General features: G+C 42.2%; 1 protein-coding gene across 1 annotated transcript in view; it reads left to right on the top strand.

The window, feature by feature from the left end:
• Positions 1-24770, top strand: part of CPNE9 (copine family member 9) — a 296707-nt gene that overhangs the window by 55413 nt on the left and 216524 nt on the right. Inside the window, exons 3-4 of the mRNA XM_073569670.1 lie at positions 3291-3331; positions 3892-3938. Of these exons, the coding sequence (XP_073425771.1) occupies positions 3291-3331; positions 3892-3938 (88 nt within the window). The remainder of the gene's footprint in view (positions 1-3290; positions 3332-3891; positions 3939-24770) is intronic.

The raw sequence follows: 24770 nt of genomic DNA, 5'->3' as shown, positions 1-24770 counted from the left end.
TGAAACGTGCGGCCATCCGTCACAATCCGTCACCAATACAAGTCTATGAGAAAAAAGCGGATCCAGCATGAAAAAACGCTGGATCGTTTTTTTTCATAAAATGACGGATTTTGACTGATGGCAAAAGACTGAAGTGTGAAAAGGGGTTGTCTTACTTTGGGGCCTTTTTTTTTTTACCTTAAATAGAAGTATTCGGGGCTAAAAATGAGTTTTGTAATTGGGTTTCATTAAAACTGTACAACTTTTGGCTTTTACAGACTTTTTGTTTCATGGCACATTCAGCTCTGGGGATTATAAATTAGCCGAGAGGAAGGAGCTCAGAAATAGACAAATGAAAGAGTTACAAACTCTACAACAGGCCGTCATCGTGAGCTCACTGACGGATTCTCAGTTGACTCATTCTGCAACCAGCAGTAGACAGTGCAACACAGAGGTGATAAGATGCAAACGGTGTAATATTTGCGATACACCCAACTGCAAAAATGATTTTTAGCCCAAATTATCTGCATTTATGTAAAAAATAAAAATAAAACAATTGTCCTCAGTGGACAATAGATTAGTAATTGCTTCCTAAAGGAACAGTGCACTCCTGTCTTAAATGCTCTGCACTGTTCTAAATAACAGCTGACCACCAGGTCTACAACATGGCTCTGCTGCTGACCACCAGGAGACATTGACATTTCTAGCATTGTACATGGCAGAAGAGCCCTGCCACCCCATGGGATGACTGCTAAATAAATTCACATTGTTATAGGCAGCGAAACCTGCTGTATTGTGTAATGAAACCATCACACAGTACCTTATATCTCAGCTTCCAGGAAAAATTGTGTGTATACATAGGGGATGATAGATACCTGCGACTACAATGAATAACACAGGCAAGTACCCTAGCAGCGCTCACTATTTCCTTTCATCCAGTGCGCCATCTACAGGTGCAGCCTAGTAATACACTTCATGTATTAACATGCTAATCATGAAAACGCCTACATCGGAAATCTGCTTAATTTCTAAGCCTGGAAGAGTTTGAGGTGTTCTATACACATTATGTTGTCAGTGGATAATTACTTCGTATACAGATTTCTCTCTGCATCTTCAACACAAACCAAAGGAGATTATATGTATGGTAGGAACTTAATACTACAACACTTGTGTATTGGTCATCCTAAAAAAGCACGTATAGCCAAGGATTATGCCATATTCATTAATGTACCCCCAAAGTGTGCAAACACATTACTTATCCTGTACTGATCCTAAGTTATATTCTGTATTATACTCCAGAGCTGCACTCACTATTCTGCTGGTGCAGTCACTGTGTACATACATTACATTACTGATCCTGAGTTACATCCTGTATTATACTCCAGAGCTGCACTCACTATTCTGCTGGTGCAGTCACTGTGTACATACATTTCTGATCCTGAGTTACCTCCTGTATTATACTCCAGAGCTGCACTCACTATTCTGCTGGTGCAGTCACTGTGTACATACATTACTGATCCTGAGTTACATCCTGTATTATACCCCAGAGCTGCACTCACTATTCTGCTGGTGCAGTCACTGTGTACATACATTACTGATCCTGAGTTACATCCTGTATTATACTCCAGAGCTGCACTCACTATTCTGCTGGTGCAGTCACTTTGTACATACATTACATTACTGATCCTGAGTTACATCCTGTATTATACCCCAGAGCTGCACTCACTATTCTGCTGGTGCAGTCACAGTGTAAATACATTACATTACTGATCCTGCGTTACCTCCTGTATTATACCCCAGAGCTGCACTCACTATTCTGCTGGTGCAGTCACTGTGTACATACATTACATTACTGATCCTGAGTTACATCCTGTATAATACCCCAGAGCTGCACTCACTATTCTGCTGGTGCAGTCACTGTGTACATACATTACTGATCCTGAGTTACATCCTGTATTATACCCCAGAGCTGCACTCACTATTCTGCTGGTGGAGTCACTGTGTACATACATTACATTACTGATCCTGAGTTACATCCTGTATTATACTCCAGAGCTGCACTCACTATTCTGCTGGTGCAGTCACTGTGCATACATTACTGATCCTGAGTTACATCCTGTATTATACCCCAGAGCTGCACTCACTATTCTGCTGGTGGAGTCACTGTGTACATACATTACATTATATTACTGATCCTCTACTGATTCTGAGTTGCATCCTGTATTATACCGTAGAGCTGCACTCACTATTCTGCTGGTGCAGGCACTGTGTACATACATTACATTACTGATCCTGAGTTGCATCCTGTATTATACTTCAGAGCTGCACTCACTATTCTGCTGGTGCAGTCACTGTGCATACATTACTGATCCTGAGTTACATCCTGTATTATACCCCAGAGCTGCACTCACTATTCTGCTGGTGGAGTCACTGTGTACATACATTACATTATATTACTGATCCTCTACTGATTCTGAGTTGCATTCTGTATTATACCCCAGAGCTGCACTCACTATTCTGCTGGTACAGTCACTGTGTACATACATTACATTACTGATCCTGAGTTACATCCTGTATTATACCCCAGAGCTGCACTCACTATTCTGCTGGTGCAGTCACTGTGTACATACATTACATTACTGATCCTGAGTTACATCCTGTATTATACCCCAGAGCTGCACTCACTATTCTGCTGGTGCAGGCACTGTGTACATACATTACATTACTGATCCTGAGTTACATCCTGTATTATACTCCAGAGCTGCACTCGCTATTCTGCTGCTGTACATACGTTATATGGCTGAATCATCTGAGTGATGCTACTTTACAGATACTGTACTTTCATTCTCGTCATATTCACTAAATTAATTCAATGTAAAAATATTAATGAGTTAGTGCATCGGGAATCCCAGGAGGAGCTTGAGATAACGTACCTGCATTATTCATAAGTAATAAATATTCTATATGAGTCTTGAGCCACTTACAGAACACACGTGGCTGCATACATCTATATTATAAGAGACAGTAATGGTTTCAAGGGAAGATTACAAAATCAATGAAGGTCCAGCTCTGTGACTTCTACCTCCATTTGTGTAGCATTAACCCTTAGAAGCCATATTTGGTTTCACTCAGCCAGCATGATGTCAATCTTTAAAAGAACATACTACCAGGGGGTGGAGCATGGCACAGTGTAAGGGGCGGAGACATAGCTGTGTCATGCTCCCCCCCTAAGACCCTGCACTGGATATGACACAGTGTATTGGATAAGGTCAGAGTTTTTCTAAATCTCTTATTGTTCTCTTTTTTTGTAGGAGTTTACTGGACATGGATACATTCTCCAAATCAGATCCAGGTAAGCAGCTGAAGAAAACTGCAGTGTAAAGCATGGGGAGCGAACAAATCAGCAGCTGTTTCCATTCACTGACAGCAGGCATGATTCTTAAATATGTGATACATTTCAATACAGATCTTATTGCAGAGTTCCAGAATGTTTCATGGTCCTTCGGTTAAGAAAATAGACAAAATTCCTTCCTTGTACTCTGATGATGTCATGCTGGTTGTGGTGGAGGGCTTTTGTGATGTCAGAGGTCTGTCATGTGTTGCGATCCAATCAAATGTCTCCCCCTGCTCCCCCTCCCCTTCTCACAGTATCCAATCTCACACTGAGAACCTGCAGCTGCATCCCCCTCCTCCCATCTAGTTTTTAGTTCACTGGTTTTACACCAGATCGATTTTCTAGAGACTGAGGAGGTTTCTGAACATTTTCAATGAGTCTACAGACAAATAAAAAGTTGACCCTTTAATGATGCCCAATGTTCAGACCCTTATGGGGGTCCAGAACTTGAAATAGTTAATTATTTTGTATTTATGTATCCTGTACTATATCCACTTACCATCTCTTCTTGTTTCCAGTGGTCGTCTTGTATGTACAAAGTGTTGGGAACAAAGAATGGACCGAGGTAAGTTGTTATTATTATTGTATTTTTTTGGCTTCAGAAACATCATAGAATCGTAGAGTTGGAAGGGACCTCCTGGGCCATCTGGTCCAACCCCCTGCTCAAAGCAGGATTCACTAAATCATCCCAGTCAGATGCCTGTCCAGCCTCTGTTTGAAGACTTCCATTGAAGGAGAACTCACCACTTCTCGTGGCAGCTTGTTCCACTCATTGATCACTCTAACTGTCAAAAAGTTTTTTCTAATATCTAATCTGTGTCTCCTCCCATTCAGTTTCATCCCATTGCTTCTAGTCTTTCCTTGTGCAAATGAGAATAAAGTTGATCCTTCTACAATGTGACAGCCCTTTAGATATTTGTAGACAGCTATTAAGTCTCCTCTCAGTCCTCTCTTTTGCAAACTAAACATTCCCAAATCCTGCAACCTTTCCTCATAAGACAGGGTTTGCAGACCAGTCACCATTCTGGTCGCTCTTTTCTGAACTTGCTCCAGTTTGTTGATGTCTTTTTTAAAATGTGGTGCCCAAAACTGGACACAATATTCCAGATGAGGTCTGACCAAAGAGGAGTAGAGGGAAATAATGACTTCACGTGATCTAGACTGTATGCTTCTGTTAATACATCCTAGAATTGCATTTGCCTTTTTTGCTGCTGCATCACACTGTTGACTCATATTCAGTCTGTGATCTATTAGTATACCCAAGTCTTTTTCACATGTGCTGTTGCTTAGCCCTATTCCTCCCATTCTGTATATGCTTTTTTCATTTTTATTGCCCAGATGTAGTACTTTGCATTTCTCCCTGTTAAAAACCATTCTGTTAGTTGCTGCCCACTTCTCCAGTTTATTTATATCTTTTTGAATCCTCCCTCTCTCTTCTCTAGTTTTAGCTATCCCTCCTAGCTTTGTGTCATCAGCAAATTTAATCAGTTTACCCTCAATTCCTTCATCTAAATCGTTGATAAAGATATTGAACAATACAGGGCCCAGGACAGAGCCCTGTGGTACCCCACTTGAGACATTCTTCCAACTGGATGTGCAGCCAGGCACTATTGCTAATGGCCGTGCCTGGTATTGCAGCATTTGCATTAAAATACATGGGGCTCGCTAAGCTGCAATACGAGCCACAGCACTGTGAACAGTGCTCAAATGATGAGACCGGTACAAGGATTATTTGTAAACATGGAGGACATAAATCTGCACACTGGCTGTATACACAAAACGGCAGAGTATTATTTTATTTAAAAAATGTTGCATTAGCTCGTCAATACACAAGCCCCGATATGTTCTCCGTTCAGATTGCATGTTTCCCTGCTGTTACAAATTATCCTTTTCTTCAAAGAGCAAATCTGCACGTCGTTGAGCAATGTAATTATATGGCATCATCCCAACCTTGGGTGAAATTCTAATATAGAAGGTGCCAGGTCATTTCACAAGCAATTACCCATTAACCTGATAATAATAAAAAGTGCATTTAGAAGTTTCCTGCTGAGATGATCAATTTGTCGTTTCTGCACATTCCTGGACTTTAGAAGATGAGAACCAGGGATCCATTTCTTCATATTCCTATTATTTAGGACTTCCTCAAATAGATTGAGAGTAGTGAAAATTGTCAGGTTCATGCCAGGTCATAAATAGTATGTCCATTACCCCTATGTACAAGAATATAACTACTATAATACTGTCCCCTATGTACAAGAATATAACTACTATAATACTGCTCCCTATGTACAAGACTATAGCTACTATAATACTGCCCCTATGTACAAGAATAATAATAATAATAATAAATTTTATTTTTATAGCGCCGACATATTCCGCAGCACTTTACATTTCAGAGGGGATTTGTATAGACAATAGACATTACAGCATAACAATAATCACATACAGTAGATTATAACAAATACCAAGAGGAGTGAGGGCCCTGCTCGCAAGCTTACAGTCTATGAGGAAAGAGGTAGACACGAAAGGTGGGTGGTAACAGTTGCCCTGATTGTATGGACCAGCCATAATGTTAAGTGTGTAACAGTACAGACACAGAGGGCTAATGGATGCATAAAGCATGTGGGAACATGATGCTGGGAACCTGGTTATGGTAAAACTTTTGGCTCTGCCACACAGGGATAGATTAGGTTAATGTGTTGAGGCGATAGGCCAGTCTGAATAAATGCGTTTTCAGGACACGCTTAAAATTGTGGGGATTGGGGACTAATCGTATTGACCTGGGAAGTGCATTCCAAAGAATTGGCGCGGCACGTGTAAAGTCTTGGAGACGGGAGTGGGAGGTTCTGACTATTGAGGATACTAACCTCAGGTCATCAGCAGAACGGAGGGCGCGGGTAGGGTGGTATACTGAAACAAGGGAGGAGATGTAGGGTGGTGCTGAGCCATGGAGGGCTTTGTGGGTGAGGGTAATAAGTTTATACTGAATTCTGGAGTGGATGGGTAGCCAGTGTAATGACTGGCACAAGGTAGAGGCATCGGTGTAACGATTGGTGAGGAATATGATCCTGGCTGCAGCATTCAAGACAGATTGGAGAGGGGAGAGTTTTGTAAGAGGGAGACCGATTAGAAGAGAGTTACAATAGTCGAGACGAGAATGAATAAGAGAAACAGTAAGAGTTTTTGCAGAGTCAAAAGTAAGAAAAGGTCGAATTCTAGAAATGTTTTTGAGGTGCAGATGACAAGAGCGAGCCAGTGATCGAATGTGGGGGGCAAAGGAAAGCTCGGAATCAAGTATGACCCCAAGACAGCGGGCATGTTGCTGGGGAGTAATAGTGGAACCACAGACGGAAATGGCAATGTCGGGTGTAGGTACATTAGTAGCGGGAGGAAACACAAGGAGTTCAGTCTTTGACAGGTTCAGTTTCAGATATAGTGAGGACATGATATTAGACACAGCGTTTAGACAATCGCCAGTGTTTTCTAGAAAGGCTGGCGTGATGTCAGGAGAAGAAGCGTATAATTGGGTGTCATCAGCATAGAGATGGTACTGGAAACCAAATCTACTGATTGTTTGACCAATAGGGGCAGTGTACAAGGAGAAGAGGAGGGGGCCTAGAACCGATCCTTGAGGAACCCCAACAGTAAGTGGAAGGTGAGAGGAGGAGGAACCGGCAAAAGATACAGTAAAGGAGCGGTCGGAGAGATAGGAGGAGAACCAGGAGAGAACGGTGTCCTTGAGGCCAATGGAATGGAGCATAGTGAGGAGGAGCTGATGATCCACAGTGTCGAATGCTGCAGAGAGATCCAAGAGAATTAGCATGGAGTAATGACCATTTGATTTAGCTGTTAGCAGATCATTAGAGACTTTAGTGAGGGCAGTTTCAGTGGAGTGTAAAGAGCGGAAACCAGATTGGAGAGGGTCGAGAACAGAGTTTTCTGAGAGATAGCGGATAAGACGGGAGTGGACCAGGCGTTCCAGGAGTTTAGAGATGAAGGGAAGATTAGAGACAGGTCTATAGTTAGCGGCACAGTTTTGGTCGAGGGATGGTTTTTTAAGTAGTGGATGTATGATGGCATGCTTAAATGAGGAGGGAAAAATACCAGAAGAGAGAGAGAGGTTAAATATTTTAGTTAGGTGAGGGGTGATAGCAGGGGAAAGGGACTGGAGGAGATGTGACGGAAATGCGTCACTGGTGCAAGTAGTTGGGCGAGAAGATGCAAGGAGCCTGCTTACTTCTTCTTCTGTGACTGGTTCAAAATCAGAGAGTGAGTTAGATGCAGTGGGGGAGGGAGGACAGTGCATGGTATGAGGGGATTTGGAGATAATTTCCTGTCGGATCAGGTCAATTTTTTCTTTGAAGTAATTGGCCAGATCGTCAGCTCGGAGCTCCGTGGTTGGGGCCTGTACTCTTGGATTGAGTAGAGAATGAAAAGTGTCAAAGAGACGTTTCGGGTTATTGGACAGTGAGATGATGAGGGTGTTGAAATAGGTTTGTTTGGAGAGGTGAAGGGCAGTGTTGTATGTTCTAAGCATAAACTTAAAATGGATGAAATCTTCGTGTAGATTGGATTTTCTCCACAGACGTTCGGCGCACCTGGAGCACCGCTGCAGGAAACGTGTTTGCACCGTGTGCCAGGGTTGTCGCCGTCTGCGTTGTGGTGTTCTATTTATAGGGGGTGCAAATTCATCCAGGGCAGTTTGAAGTGTTTCATTGTAATGCTTCAATGCAGAATCAGGACATGAGAGGGAGGAGATAGGGGCCAATGAAGACTGCAAGTTCTTCAGAAGTTTCTGGGTGTTAATGGCCTGTGTGTTTCTATAAGTCTGGACAGTGGGGGTGACCTGAGCAGCCTGGCAGTTCTTTATAGAGAATGAAAGAAGATTGTGGTCAGAGAGCGGGAGAGGGGAGTTTGCAAAATCATCCACTGCACAAAGCCGAGAGAAGACCAAGTCGAGGGAGTTTCCGTCTTCATGCGTTGGAGAATTAGTAAGCTGCGAAAGGCCAAATGAGGAGGTTAGAGATAAAAGGTGAGTAGCAGATGGGGAGAGGGGAAGAGCAATGGGGATGTTGAAATCTCCCATGATGAGGGTAGGGATGTCACAGGAGAGAAAATGTGGAAGCCAAGTGGCAAAATGATCCAGGAACTGATGGGAGGGGCCGGGAGGACGATACACCACCGCCACTCGCATGGAGAAGGGGGTGTAGAGTCTGACGGCATGGACCTCAAAAGAAGGGAAGACTAGTGAGGGTAGTTGAGGGATAACCTGAAAGGTACATTTTGGTGATAGGAGCAGACCAACGCCTCCACCAGCTCTATTGTCTGATCTTGGGGTATGAGAGAAGTGTAGCCCCCCGTATGAAAGAGCAGCAGCAGCGGTAGTATCTGACTGCTGGATCCAGGTTTCAGTAAGAGCCAGAAGGTTAAGAGAATTAGAAAGGAAGAAGTCATGAATGAAGGAGAGTTTGTTACACACTGAGCGAGAATTCCAAAGTGCACAATTAAGAGAGACAGATGGCATGCAGGGAATATTAATAAGATTAGAGGGGTTTCTGAGTGTAGCAGTGGGGGGGTTTGACTTTCTATAACATGGGGGACCAGGGTTGGGAGCAATATCTCCTGCAACTAGGAGAAGGAGGATAGAAAGAGTGAGCAGATGGTTAAGTGATTTGTGAGAGCGTCTCTGGTGTTGAATGGTGGGACTGGCTGGATCTGTGCAATTTAACAATGTGAAAAGAGCATGAGTGCTATACATAGGAGAGGAAAGAAGCGAGGGGCCAATATGGATGGAGTGTGGAGAGTTAATGCCAGGGCGGTGGATGTGTGTGAATGCAGCGGCCAGGATAAAAATTACACAAATGCATATGGTATATATTTGTTGTACTCCAATTGTACCGGGAGTAGATGTACTGTATATAAATGTCTTACCTGTCTCCTGCCCTGTCTAACTGCCATGTTATAACTGCCAGAAGTACTTTGATACATGTACTTCAATTACATGTGCATAAATGCCACCCCTGCATAAATGCTCCCCCTAGCTAGGTCTGAATATATAGGAGGTTAAGGCTAAGTTTTTTTTTGTTTTTTTTTTGGGGCTCTCTCTGCTCGTTAATAAATCACACTAAATTGAGACACCAGGACCCAATAAAATGTTGTGGTCAAATAAACACATGTCCAGCACTACATGGATCATAAAGCACTTTGAAAAGTTTCTTGACCTCACAACATAAGGGGACAAGCAGAGTAAGTTGAAAAAACTATATACCAGATATAAGCTTGCAGAGTTGAAAACACATAGATAGCATTCAGGATTAACTGCTTGCTGACACTGAATGGAGACACAGGAGTGGATTCAGAGCAGAGATTGGAAAAGCTGGTTACCAGATATAAGCTTGCAGAGTTGAAAACACATAGATAGCATTCAGGATTAACTGCTTGCTGACATTGAATGGAGACACAGGAGTGGATTCAGAGCAGAGATTGGAAAAGCTGGTTACCAGATATAAGCTTGCAGAGTTGAAAACACATAGATAGCATTCAGGATTAACTGCTTGCTGACATTGAATGGAGACACAGGAGTGGATTCAGAGCAGAGATTGGAAAAGCTGGTTACCAGATATAAGCTTGCAGAGTTGAATATAACTACTACAATACTGCTCCTATGTACAAGAATATAACTACTATAATACTGTCCCCTATGTACAAGAATATAACTACTATAATACTGCCCCCTATGTACAAGAATATAACTACTATAATACTGTCCCCTATGTACAAGAATATAACTATTATAATACTGCCCCCTATGTACAAGAATATAACTACTGTAATACTGTCCCCTATGTACAAGAATATAACTACTATAATACTGTCCCCTATGTACAAGAATATAACTACTATAATAATGTCCCCTATGTACAAGAATTTACTATAATACTGCCCCCTATGTACAAGAATATAACTACTATAATACTGTCCCCTATGTACAAGAATATAGCTACTATAATACTTCCCCTATGTACAAGAATATAACTACTATAATACTGCTCCTATGTACAAGAATATAACTACTATAATACTGCTCCTATGTACAAGAATATAACTACTACAATACTGCTCCTATGTACAAGAATATAACTACTATAATACTGTCCCCTATGTACAAGAATATAACTACTATAATACTGTCCCCTATGTACAAGAATATACTATAATACTGCCCCCTATGTACAAGAATATAACTACTATAATACTGTCCCCTATGTACAAGAATATAGCTACTATAATACTTCCCCTATGTACAAGAATATAACTACTATAATACTGCTCCTATGTACAAGAATATAACTACTATAATACTGCTCCTATGCACAAGAATATAACTACTATAATACTGTCCCCTATGTACAAGAATATAACTACTATAATACTGTCCCCTATGTACAAGAATATACTATAATACTGCCCCCTATGTACAAGAATATAACTACTATAATACTGTCCCCTATGTACAAGAATATAACTACTATAATACTGTCGCCTATGTACAAGAATATAACTACTATAATACTGCCCCTATGTACAAGAATATAACTACTATAATACTGTCCCCTATGTACAAGAATATAACTACTATAATACTGTCCCCTATGTACAAGAATATACTATAATACTGCCCCCTATGTACAAGAATATAACTACTATAATACTGTCCCCTATGTACAAGAATATAGCTACTATAATACTGCCCCTATGTACAAGAATATAACTACTATAATACTGCCCCTATGTACAAGAATATAACTACTATAATACTGCTTCTATGTACAAGAATATAACTACTATAATACTGCTCCTATGTACAAGAATATAACTACTATAATACTGCTCCTATGTACAAGAATATAACTACTATAATACTGCCCCTATGTAAAAGAATATAACTACTATAATACTGCCCCTATGTACAAGAATATAACTACTATAATACTGAATACTGCCCCTATGTACAAGAATATAACTACTATAATACTGCCCCCTACATATAAGAATATAACTACTATAATACTGCCCCTATATACAAGAATATAACCACTATAATACTGCCCCTATGTACAAGAATATAACTACTATAATACTGCCCCTGTGTACAAGAATATAACTACTATAATATTGCCCCTATGTACAATAATATAACTACTATAATACTGCTCCTATGTACAAGAATATGACTACTATAATACTGCCCCCTATGTACAAGAATATAACTACTATAATACTGCCCCTATGTACAAGAATATAACTACTATAATACTGCCCCCTACATATAAGAATATAACTACTATAATACTGCCCCTATGTACAAGAATATACCTACTATAATACTGCCCCTATGTACAATAATATAACTACTATAATACTGCTCCTATGTACAAGAATATAACTACTATAATACTGCCCCTATGTACAAGAATATAACTACTATAATACTGCCCCTATGTACAAGAATATAACTACTATAATACTGCTCCTATGTACAAGAATATAACTACTATAATACTGCCCCTATGTATAAGAATATAACTACTATAATACTGCCCCTTATGTACAAGAATATAACTACTATAATACTGCCCCCTACATATAAGAATATAACTACTATAATACTGCACCTATGTACAAGAATATACCTACTATAATACTGCCCCTATGTACAATAATATAACTACTATAATACTGCTCCTATGTACAAGAATATAACTACTATAATACTGCCCCTATGTACAAGAATATAACTACTATAATACTGCCCCTATGTACAAGAATATAACTACTATAATACTGCTCCTATGTACAAGAATATAACTACTATAATACTGCTCCTATGTACAAGAATACAACTACTATAATACTGCTCCTATGTACAAGAATATAGCTACTATAATACTGCTCCTATGTACAAGAATATAACTACTATAATACTGCCCCTATGTATAAGAATATAACTACTATAATACTGCCCCTTATGTACAAGAATATAACTACTATAATACTGCCCCTATGTATAAGAATATAACTACTATAATACTGCCCCTATGTACAAGAATATACCTACTATAATACTGCCCCTATGTATAAGAATATAACTACTATAATACTGCCCCTATGTACAAGAATATAACTACTATAATACTGCCCCTATGTACAAGAATATAACTACTATAATACTGCTCCTATGTACAAGAATATAACTACTATAATACTGCCCCTATGTACAAGAATATAACTACTATAATACTGCCCCTATGTACAAGAATATAACTACTATAATACTGCCCCTATGTACAAGAATATAACTACTATAATACTGCTCCTATGTACAAGAATATAACTACTATAATACTGCTCCTATGTACAAGAATATAACTACTATAATACTGCTCCTATGTACAAGAATATAACTACTATAATACTGCCCCTATGTATAAGAATATAACTACTATAATACTGCCCCTTATGTACAAGAATATAACTACTATAATACTGTCCCCTATGTACAGGAATATAACTACTATAATACTGCCCCTATGTACAAGAATATAACTACTATAATACTGCCCCTATGTACAGGAATATAACTACTATAATACTGCCCCTATGTACAAGAATATAACTACTATAATACTGCCCCTATGTACAAGAATATAACTACTATAATACTGCCCCTATGTACAAGAATATAACTACTATAATACTGCCCCTATGTACAAGAATATAACTACTATAATACTGCTCCTATGTACAAGAATATAACTACTATAATACTGCTCCTATGTACAAGAATATAACTACTATAATACTGCCCCTATGTATAAGAATATAACTACTATAATACTGCCCCTTATGTACAAGAATATAACTACTATAATACTGCCCCCTATGTACAGGAATATAACTACTATAATACTGCTCCTATGTACAAGAATATAACTACTATAATACTGCCCCTATGTATAAGAATATAACTACTATAATACTGCCCCTTATGTACAAGAATATAACTACTACAATACTGCTGCAATGTGCAATATTAGAATTACTATATATTTATTTTCTTTTTGCAAGTCCTCTTGTTCATGGTTCTAAAGCGGGATTGCAACTTGTTGGATAGTTCTCCCTGCTCCCAAGAAACAAAAAGCACAAAAAATGTGTTCCTGTATTTATCAGGTGAACACTTCTGTATCCATTAATTTTGCAGAGATCAGATGAGCTTTTCTCCTTGATGTGTAGTGCTGGGTTGTGCGCGGAGTCAGTGTTTGCAGAAGGAAACTAGGGCGGGAGTATTACACTGGATTTCTCAAAACTAAATCCTTTCTGGTTTTCTCAGACACAGATTCGGCTCTGATTCTCTGATTCAAACTATAATTGAATGTTCTAGGAAAATAATAAATACATTCTTTGCCCTTGGGCACTCGGGTGTAACTATCCCCTCTGCCAAAAAATAAGATACTAGTATTAAACATGGCACATGGTACGCGGGGGCCATGCTGCAGAGTTTGCATCGCGGGCGGCTCAAGGGCTTCGGAAGAAGAGACGTAACATCTCTGAGCTTGTGATATTATTATCAGGTATTGCCCAGTTCTACATGTGCCTCTATCTGGTGCATTAGCACGATCGCTATGAATTACCCCAGTAAATTCCTTTTTTATTTCCCTGAAGGAAGTAGAAATATCACATTACCTGTATTATAAGCTGTAAGGATCAGAGAGTAATATTATCGAGCGTTTGTGTTTCCGTCTACGCTGCCTAACTTTATAATTCTAAATGATATTTTCATCTGATTGCATTGTACTTCACTATTTACTTCCATTTATTCATTATACACCTTTCCGCTGAGTCTGAACAATTAGAAACACAGTATGACTCCCCAAAGATGCCCCCCACCTACGTTGATGCCCACCAAATCACCCCCACTGTGCCCTCTCACTCAATGATGCTCTCACACATGTTATGATGGTCCCAGTGTCCCCCCTTACAATATGTTGCCCTCATATTAATCCACACACAAAGTTGCCCCCAATGTGACCCCTGCACATTATGATGACCCAGTGTCCTACCCACACAGTGATGCCCTTCAACACAGTATGCCGTCCCCAGAGTGTCCCCTGCAGTATGATATCCACACAATACTGTCCCCGCCACACAGTTTAATGCCTCCACAGTGCATCCACACACAATGGTGCCCCCACATCGTATGATGAACCCATGTCCACACAGTGTCCCTACACATTGTAATGCCCCCAATGGTCCCTCACATATTATCATGCCCATACAGTCCACCCATATTATTATACCCCTACAGTAACACCGAACAGTATTATGCCTCCACGGTCTTACTTCCTCAGCATGAAGTCCCCATAGTCTCCCCCACATACAAATAATTATTCCCCCGCAGCCTCCTAACAGAGTATGATGTCCCCAAAACCACCCCACACTGTATGATTCCCCTGGAATGTCCTCCACACAGCATAGTGCCTCCACAGTCTCCCTGTCTCACCATGGAGTCCCCATAGTATCCCCACTTATACATTATTATGCCCCCATAGTCTCCCCACACAACATGGTTCCCCTGCAATGTCCTCCACACAGCATGATGCCTCCACAGTCTCCCTGTCTCACCATGGAGTCCCCATAGTATCCCCACTTATACATTATTATGCCCCCATAGTCTCCCCACACAACATGGTTCCCCTGCAATGTCCTCCACACAGCATGGTGCCTCCACAGTCTCCCTGTCTCACCATGGAGTCCCCATAGTATCCCCACTTATACATTATTATGCCCCCACAGTATCCCCACACAATATGGTTCCCCTGCAATGTCCTCCACACAGCATGATGCCTCCACAGTCTCCCTGCCTCACCGTGGAGTCCCCATAGTATCCCCACATGCTCATTATTATACCCCCACAGTCTCCCCACACTGTATGGTTCCCCTGGAATATCCTCCACACAGCATGGTGCCTCCACAGTCTCCCTGTCTCACCATGGAGTCCCCATAGTATCCCCACTTATACATTATTATGCCCCCACAGTCTCCCCACACAACATGGTTCCCCTGCAATGTCCTCCACACAGCATGATGCCCCCACAATCTACCTGCCTCACCACTGAGTCCCTATAGTATCCCCACATGCACTTTATTATGCCCCCACAGTCTCCCCACACAATATGGTTCCCCTGCAATGTCCTCCACACAGCATGATGCACCCACAGTCTCCCTGCCTCACCATGGAGTCCCCATCGTATCCCCACATGCACATTATTATGCCCCTACAGTCTCCCCACACAGTATGATTCTCCTACAATCCACCCCTCACACACACAAAGTATGATGCCCCACAGTGCCAGATTAGCAGAAATTCTTTCTCAGGAAACAGTCAATGGCTCTTTCTCTTTTTGGAATAGTCTTATAATTTATCTTTTCTTGCGATTTTTGTGTGCATATTTTTTTGACATTTTTTGAGGATATTTAACACTGAAGAATCAGAAATTCCTAAATTTGTGGAAGTATCAACTGTTCGCTCTGATATATTGATGCTCATAGAGTAGAGAACATAAGAGCTGCTATGGGACCCAAGAAAAAGGATGGAATTCATCATGATGGATTGGAATGTCATACTCGCCAACTCTGATGGAACGTCCAGGCTAGGAGGTTCCTGGAATAAAAGAGACCTCCTAGACTCCCAGAAGAGTCCGAAAATTGCCCGGGTCTCTCCAAACCTGCCTGAAACCTCCTGGAAGGTCACTATTTTAGATGGCCTCTTCATTCTGGAAGATGTGATACAGTGTGAGGAGAGGCAGGGATTGAGCATGGAAGAGTATGGCTTAGGAAAAAGGCAAGGATACTCTCGAAAGTTGCTGCTGATGCAACTGGATACTCTTCCCGTTTGTTTACCGGAAAATGAAAGTGAAGTGGGAAGAAAGTAAAAAGCAAAATCCATAGTCCTGAGAGTCTGAGAGATGAAGGAGATGCAAGAAGAAATATGAAGGACAGGGTGAAACTGGGGTAACTCCAAGTGTGTGTGGATCAATGGGTGGCATAATAGGCACCCAGTCTACCCGACCCTTGGCTTGACAGATATAAAGCATGTTTACCCAGATAATCACCGGCTTCCCAAACCCCACTGGCCATTCTCAACTAATGGGGACCATAATAGCTATCATCAATGTACCGCGGTTCTTGCGGAGAGGACTGTGATTCCATATTTTGCTATAGGACCTTATGGTTGAATTATTGTCGGCAGTAACGTCTTGATGGCCCGGGGGAGTGTGGGCCACTGCCAGACCTTAGTGGCAAGGGTGACTGACATCTCCCTGCTGTTTAGTGATCACATCTGGTCGGCCACCTTGGTGCAGCCTCATGTAGCATTGTAGGAACAGAATACCCCAGCAGATAATATCTGCTAATGAACTTGAGCTGGAGACCTACAAACCAAAAGAAAACTAAATGAGATCAGCATCTACTGGGAAATCTCGTCTTGGTCACGGCCGCCAGAAAACCTAATTGATGCATTTCATCCTTCTCATTTCTGTCTGGCCTGATTTGATTAATTAGCCCCCCAGCCCCTCCTGCCCTTGCTGTTTAAATACATGTATAAAATATACCGTAAGGGTTGAAATTCAATATATAAACATCCACGAGTGCACGGCTGTAATGAAATGATACTTAGTCAGCAAAAGGATGTGAAGTTTAATAACTTAAAAAAGAGTGGATCGTTAGAAAATATTGCTGTTCTCACTGTGGCCACTAGAGCTGCTTACTTGTCAGCTTTGCTGTATAGACTGAGACAAGATGTGCAGAGTCATGTCATCATTAGAGGGGGATTTAATGATAGCTGGATAGTAACACTACACAGTACAGTATACACATAGATAAGGCTCTGTATGCAGTTCTACAGGAAATAAAGCTATACTTCATCACTGGGGACTGAAATCTGTGAGATGTTTATGTCAATTGAATCCAGTTTTTTCAGCTGCTATAAGTCTAGATCTATAGAGACCTAAGATACAAGAGAACACAGAATAACAGATTTGCAAAAATTCTCTGCAGCCAAAAATATGGCAGTGATCAGCAAGTGCTGGAGAATAAACACAGGGTATTTAGTCGATACGTCTTTTTGCAAAAAAATGTATACCAAGCTGCCTCACCAACGTCAAGGTTGCAAATCTAATCTATAGAGACCTGTTGCCCAGGCAGTTCTCCTTGGGAAAAAGCTATGCAAATTTGCTCTCCTCCAGTACAAAGAAAGTTGACTCTAGTGCCACCTATTGGAGGTGACTACAATAAAAGTAAATGCCCCATACTTTAAGGGTGTGCGCACACGTTGTGGATTCTGCTGCGGAATTTTCAGCGCGGATTTGTCTGAATCCGCAGGTCAAAAGACCTGTGGTTTATCTGCGGATTTTCTGCGGATTAGCCTGCGGTATTCCCCTGCAGTTTGACACCTGTCATGGAGCAGGTGCCAAACCGCTGCGGATTCCGCACAAAGCAGTAACATGCTGCGGATTTAAAACCGCAGCAAATCCGCGCTGAAAATTCCACACCGTGGGCACTTTGGTTTTCATTTTACATTGCTTTTAATGGTACTGTACACTGCAGCAAAAACTGCTGTGGATCCAGAGGACCAAATCTGCTGCAGATCCGCAGCAGAATCTGCAGCGTGTGCACACACCCTAAAGGGAATCGTGCTTTTGGATCTAGGATCAACCCTCCTAAACTGTCTATATGGGCACACAGGTCATCGAAAATTAAATAAAATGACACCTTGATATCTGTGATCTGATATTTTATTCCAAAGTATTTCACATTTTTCTTAATATGTAAATGAGTTGTTAAGATCTATGGGCTGGACATAGATCTCCCTGAGAATTTGCCTCTAGAGCTAATTTTAAATAAAAGGAGGTGTTGCCAGTGTGAGACATGTAATGACTGACAGTCTGCCCTTGAGATCTACATGTCTCACACTGGTAACTTTCCCTTTCATTTACAAAATGCTCTGGAGGCCGACCCATAGATCTTAACAGCTCATTTACATATTGTTATAACAATTGTAATAAAGTTCTTTCTTTTATGTGCGTGTATATATATATATATATATACATATATATACATACGTGTGTGTGTGTGTGAGTATATGTACACTCACTGGCCACTTTATTAGGTACACCATGCTAGTAAGGGGTTGGACCCCCTTTTGCCTTCAGAACTGCCTCAATTCTTCGTGGCAGAGATTCAACAAGGTGCTGGAAGCATTCCTCAGAGATTTTGGACCATATTGACATGATGGCATCACACAGTTGGCGCAGATTTGTCGGCTGCACATCCCTGATGCGAATCTCCCGTTCCACCACATCCCAAAGATGCTCTATTGGATTGAGATCTGGTGACTGAGGAGGCCATTTGAGTACAGTAAACTCATTGTCATGTTCAAGAAACCAATCTGAGATGATTCGAGCTTTATGACATGGCGCATTATCCTGCTGAAAGTAGCCATCAGATGTTGGGTACATTGTGGTCATAAAGGGATGGACATGGTCAGCAACAATACTCAGGTAGGCTGTGGCGTTGCAACGATGCTCAATTGGTACCAAGGGGCCCAAAGAGTGCCCAGAAAAAATTCCCCACACCATGACACCACCACCACCAGCCTGAACCGTTGATACAAGGCAGGATGGATCCATGCTTTCATGTTGTTTACGCCAAATTCTGACCCAACCATCCGAATGTCGCAGCAGAAATCGAGACTCATCAGACCAGGCAACGTTTTTCCAATCTTCTACTGTCCAATTTCGATGAGCTTGTGCAAATTGTAGCCTCAGTTTCCTGTTCTTAGCTGAGAGGAGTGGTACCCAGTGTGGTCTTCTGCTGCTGTAGCCCATCTGCCTCAAAGTTCGACGCACTGTGCGTTCAGAGATGCTCTTCTGCCTACCTTGGTTGTAACGGGTGGCAATTTGAGTCACTGTTGCCTTTCTATCAGCTCGAACCAGTCTGCCCATTCTCCTCTGACCTCTGGCATCAACAAGGCATTTCCGGCCACAGAACTGCCGCTCACTGGATTTTTTTTCTTTTTCGGACCATTCTCTGTAAACCCTAGAGATGGTTGTGCGTGAAAATCCCAGTAGATCAGCAGTTTCTGAAATTCTCAGACCAGCCCTTCTGGCACCAACAATCATGCCACGTTCAAAGGCACTCAAATCACCTTTCTTCCCCATACTGATGCTCGGTTTGAACTGCAGGAGATTGTCTTGACCATGTCTACATGCCTAAATGCACTGAGTTGCCGCCATGTGATTGGCTGATTAGAAATTAAGTCTTAACACACAGTTGGACAGGTGTACCTAATAAAGTGGCCAGTGAGTGTATGTATACATACACATATATATATATATATATATATATATATATATATATACACACACATGATTGCATATATGCCATTATTATGCTTAGACTGAAACTCTTTTCAGCTGATGTAATACATGGGTGTAATGCTTGGGTTGCAAACCTTATCTAACGTACAAAATAAAAGTCATACCTTTACTTCTCTGGTAACGTAGATAAGGATTGCTAACACCTAAGCTTAATGTATGAACTATTTTGCAAACGAAGTATGTTTCAACACCCTCCTCTTTTATTATTTAAACTCTAAGAATATGTATTGAGGCAGACAGAGGACGGCTCACACCTGGTGTGGCCGTCATTCTCTCTCCATGCCCGGCATGACCAAATAAAGAAAGATCTTACTTATTCAGGTCTGGACGATTTCTAATTGGAAGACTAAAACTCCACTGACACATATTAAGAAAAACTTTGATTTCTCTGGAATAAGACATCGGATTGTAGATATATATATATAGGTACCATTTTATTCAGCTTCTTATGACCTACATGTCCATATAGACAGCTTAGGAGTGTTGCTTTTATGGACAGATTCCCCACACTTCTACCAGCTGGCAATCTCCAAACCAATAAAGGGAACTCCTGGACCTTTATTAAAAGGTGTGTTCACTTGGCTAATATGCATGGACCTCTGCCACTTGAAAATAATACCTCCAAACAGTGTCCAATAATACTACTGTACAGTAGTGGCCAAAAGTATTGACACCCCTGCAATTCTGTCAGATAATACTCAGTTTCTTCCTGAAAATGATTGCAAACACAAATTCTTTGTTATTATTATCTTCATTTAATTTGTCTTAAATGAAAAAAACACAAAAAAAATTGTCCTAAAGCCAAATTGGATATAATTCCACATCAAACATAAAAAAGAGGGTGGACAAAAGTATTGGCACTGTTCGAAAAATCATGTGATGCTTCTCTAATTTGTGTAATTAACAGCACCTGTAACTTACCTGTGGCACCTAACAGGTGTTGGCAATAACTAAATCACACTTGCAGCCAGTTGACATGGATTAAAGTTGACTCAACCTCTGTCCTGTGTCCTTGTGTGTACCACATTGAGCATGGAGAAAAGAAAGAAGACCAAAGAACTGTCTGAGGACTTGAGAAACCAAATTGTGAGGAAGCATGAGCAATCTCAAGGCTACAAGTCCATCTCCAAAGACCAGAATGTTCCTGTGTCTACCGTGCGCAGTGTCATCAAGAAGTTTAAAGCCCATGGCACTGTGGCTAACCTCCCTAGATGTGGACGTAAAAGAAAAATTGACAAGAGATTTCAACGCAAGATTGTGCGGATGTTGGATAAAGAACCTCGACTAACATCCAAACAAGTTCAAGCTGCCCTGCAGTCCGAGAGTACAACAGTGTCAACCCGTACTATCCGTCAGCATCTGAATGAAAAGGGACTGTATGGTTGGAGACCCTGGAAGACCCCACTTCTTACCCCGAGACATAAAAAAGCCAGGCTGGAGTTTGCCAAAACTTACCTGAAAAAGCCTAAAACGTTTTGGAAAAATGTTCTCTGGTCAGATGAGACAAAAGTAGAGCTTTTTGGGCAAAGGCATCAACATAGAGTTTACAGGAGAAAAAAAGACACATTCAAAGAAAAGAACACGGTCCCTACAGTCAAACATGGCGGAGGTTCCTGATGTTTTGGGGTTGCTTTGCTGCCTCTGGCACTGGACTGCTTGACCATGTGCATGGCATTATGAAGTCTGAAGACTACCAACAAATTTTGCAGCATAATGTAGGGCCCAGTGTGAGAAAGATGGGTCTCCCTCAGAGGTCATGGGTCTTCCAGCAGGACAATGACCGAAAACACACTTCAAAAAGCACTAGAAAATGGTTTGAGAGAAAGCACTGGAGCACTGGAGACTTCTAAGATGGCCAGCAATGAGTCCAGACCTGAATCCCATAGAATACCTGTGGAGAGATCTAAAAATGGCAGTTTGGAGAAGGCACCCTTCAAATATCAGGGAACTGGAGCAGTTTGCCAAAGAAGAATGGTCTAAAATTCCAGCAGAGCATTGTAAGAAACTCATTGATGGTTACCGGAAGCAGTTGGTCGCAGTTATTTTGGCTAAAGGTTGTGCAACCAAGTATTAGGCTGAGGGTGCCAATACTTTTGTCTGGCCCATTTCAGGAAGAAACTGAATATTATCTGACAGAATTGCAGGGGTGTCAATACATTTGGCCACAACTGAATATTGCCCGCCTCTGCAATAAGCTTCATGTGATTCATGACCTCTTTCTCTCTCGCAATCTTGCCTTTCTCGGCCTCACAGAAACATGGCTGACACCCTCTGACACCGCCTCCCCTGCTGCGCAGTGTTACGGCGGCCTTCACTTCACCCACACTCCTCACCCTGGCAATAGACACGGTGGAGGAGTGGGTCTTCTCCTTTCTTCCAACTGCACCTTTAACCCAGTCCCACCTCTTCCCTCCCTAATCCTCCCCTCATTTGAAGTCCACTCTGTCCGCATCTACTCTCCCTCCAACCTCCAAATCGCCGTCATATACTGACCTCCAGGCCCGACCACTGCCTTCTTTGACCAATTCTCTACCTACCTTCTTCACTTTCTTTCCACTGACATCCCCACTATCATCATGGGTGACTTCAACATCCCCACTGATACCCTTTAGTCAGCAACCTCCAAACTCCTGTACCTTACTTCATCCTTTGGACTTACTCAGTGGTCCTCCACAGCCACCCACAGAGACGGACACACATTAGACCTAGTTTTCACCCGCCTCTGCTCTCTTTCTAACTTCACCACCTCCCCGTTCCCCTAATCTGACCACCATCTACTCACTTTCTCATCCTGTCCTCCTTTCCTGGCACCCATGTCCAGCAACACGCGCACCCCCGCAGAAACCTTGCACACCTAGACACCCACGCGCTCTCTGACTCTATTCTACCGCTGGCATCCATATCCTCACTCCAAGACACAGACAGTGCAACTGCTTTCCACAATGCCACTCTCGCATCAGCTCTTGACACGGTCACCCCTCTCGCTCATGGAAGGATGAGACGTATCAACAGACAACCCTGGCACAATAACACCACTAAAAAGCTCCGGCAAGTGTGCAGGATTGCAGAGCGGCGCTGGAAGAAAACAAATTTGCAAGACGACTTCACTGCACTCAAACAGGCAACACTCGCTTTCAAATCTGCCCTCACCTCTGCTAAACAGGCCTACTTCACAACCCTCGTATCTTCCCTATCTTACAACCCAAAACAGTAATTCAAAACTATTAACTCCCTCCTCCGCCCACCACTGCCCCTTCCAACCTCCCTCATCTCTGCCGAGGACTTTGCCACCCACTTCAAAAATAAGATCGACCAAACAAGGCAAGTCTTCATCATTCAACCACCACAACCCCTTTGTATACCAGACCAATGCCCAAACCCCATAACCTCACTCTCCAACATCACTGAAGGGGAGCTTAATCGTCTCTTCTCCAAATCGCACCTCACAACCTGTGCACTCGACCCCCATCCCATCCCAGCTCCTCCCCAACCTCACCACCACACTTATCCCATCCCTAACCCACCTCTTCAACCTATCACTAACGTCCGGTACCTTCCCTTCTGCTTTAAAACATGCCACAATCACGCCTATCTTTAAAAAGCCAACCCTCAACCCAACCGCTATGTACAGCTATCGCCCAATATCACTGCTCCCATTTGCTTCTAAACTCCTGGAGCAGCATGTCCACTCTGAACTTTCCTCCCACCTATCATCTAACTTGCTCTTTGACAATCTACAATCTGGTTTCCGTCCCCATCACTCCACTGAGACAGCCCTGACCAAAATTACTAACGACCTACTTACAGCCAAATCAAACGGACAATACTCTATACTCCTGCTTCTAGACCTGTCCTGTGCATTCGACACAGTTGACCACTGCCTCCTACTTCAGATCCTCTCCTCCTTTGGCATCAAAGGCCTTGCCCTATCCTGAATCTACCTTTCCAACCGGACGTTCAGCGTCTCTCACTCCCACACTACCTCCTCATCCCACCCTCTCTCTGTTGGAATCCCCCAAGGTTCTGTTTTAGGACCTCTACTCTTCTCAATCTATACACTTGGTCTGGGGCAACTCATAAAGTCCCATGGATTCCAGTACCACCTTTATGCTGATGACACTCAGATCTACCTCTCTGGCCCAGACATCACCTCTCTGATTTCCAGAATCCCAGAGTGTCTATCAGCCATTTCCTCCTTGTTCTCCTCTTGCTTCCTCAAACTCAATGTGGACAAATCTGAACTCATCATCTTTCCTCTATCTCACAGATCTTCCTTACCTGACCTATCACAATTAATGACATCACGCTTTCCCCAGTACCGGAAGTCTGCTGCCTCGGAGTAACCTTTGACTCTGCCCTGTCCTTCAAACGCCACATCCAAGCTCTTTCTACCTCCTGTCGCCTCCAGCTCAAACATATTTCCAGAATCCGTCCTTTCTTCAACCCTCAATCTACTAAAATGCTTGTGCATGCCCTCATCATCTCCCGCCTCGACAACTGCAACATCCTTTTCTGTGATCTCCCTGCTAACACCCTCGCACCTCTCCAGTCCATCCTTAACTCTGCTGCCCAACTAATTCATCTTTCTCCTCGCTACTCCTCCGCTTCTCCCCTCTGCAAATCTCTTCACTGGCTCCCATTCCCTCAGAGTATCCAGTTCAAATTACTAATACAGACCTACAAGGCCATCTGTAACCTGTCTCCCCCATATATCTCTGAACTAATCTCCCGATATCTTTCCTCAAGTAATCTCCGGTCCTCCCAAGACCTAATTCTGTCCTCCCTCCACACTTATTCGCTCCTCACCCAACCGCCTCCAAGACTTCTCCCTAATAGCCCCTATCCTCTGGAATTCTTTGTCCCAACAAGTCCGACTATCAACCACATTCGGATCCTTCAGA

The sequence above is a fragment of the Dendrobates tinctorius genome, unplaced genomic scaffold, assembly GCF_039654945.1.
Source record: "Dendrobates tinctorius isolate UK_male_01 unplaced genomic scaffold, ASM3965494v1 ptg000027l, whole genome shotgun sequence".
NCBI lineage: Eukaryota > Metazoa > Chordata > Amphibia > Anura > Dendrobatidae > Dendrobates > Dendrobates tinctorius.
The sequence above is the reverse complement of the archived record's forward strand: the minus strand, read 5'-3'. Positions and strand labels throughout refer to the sequence as shown.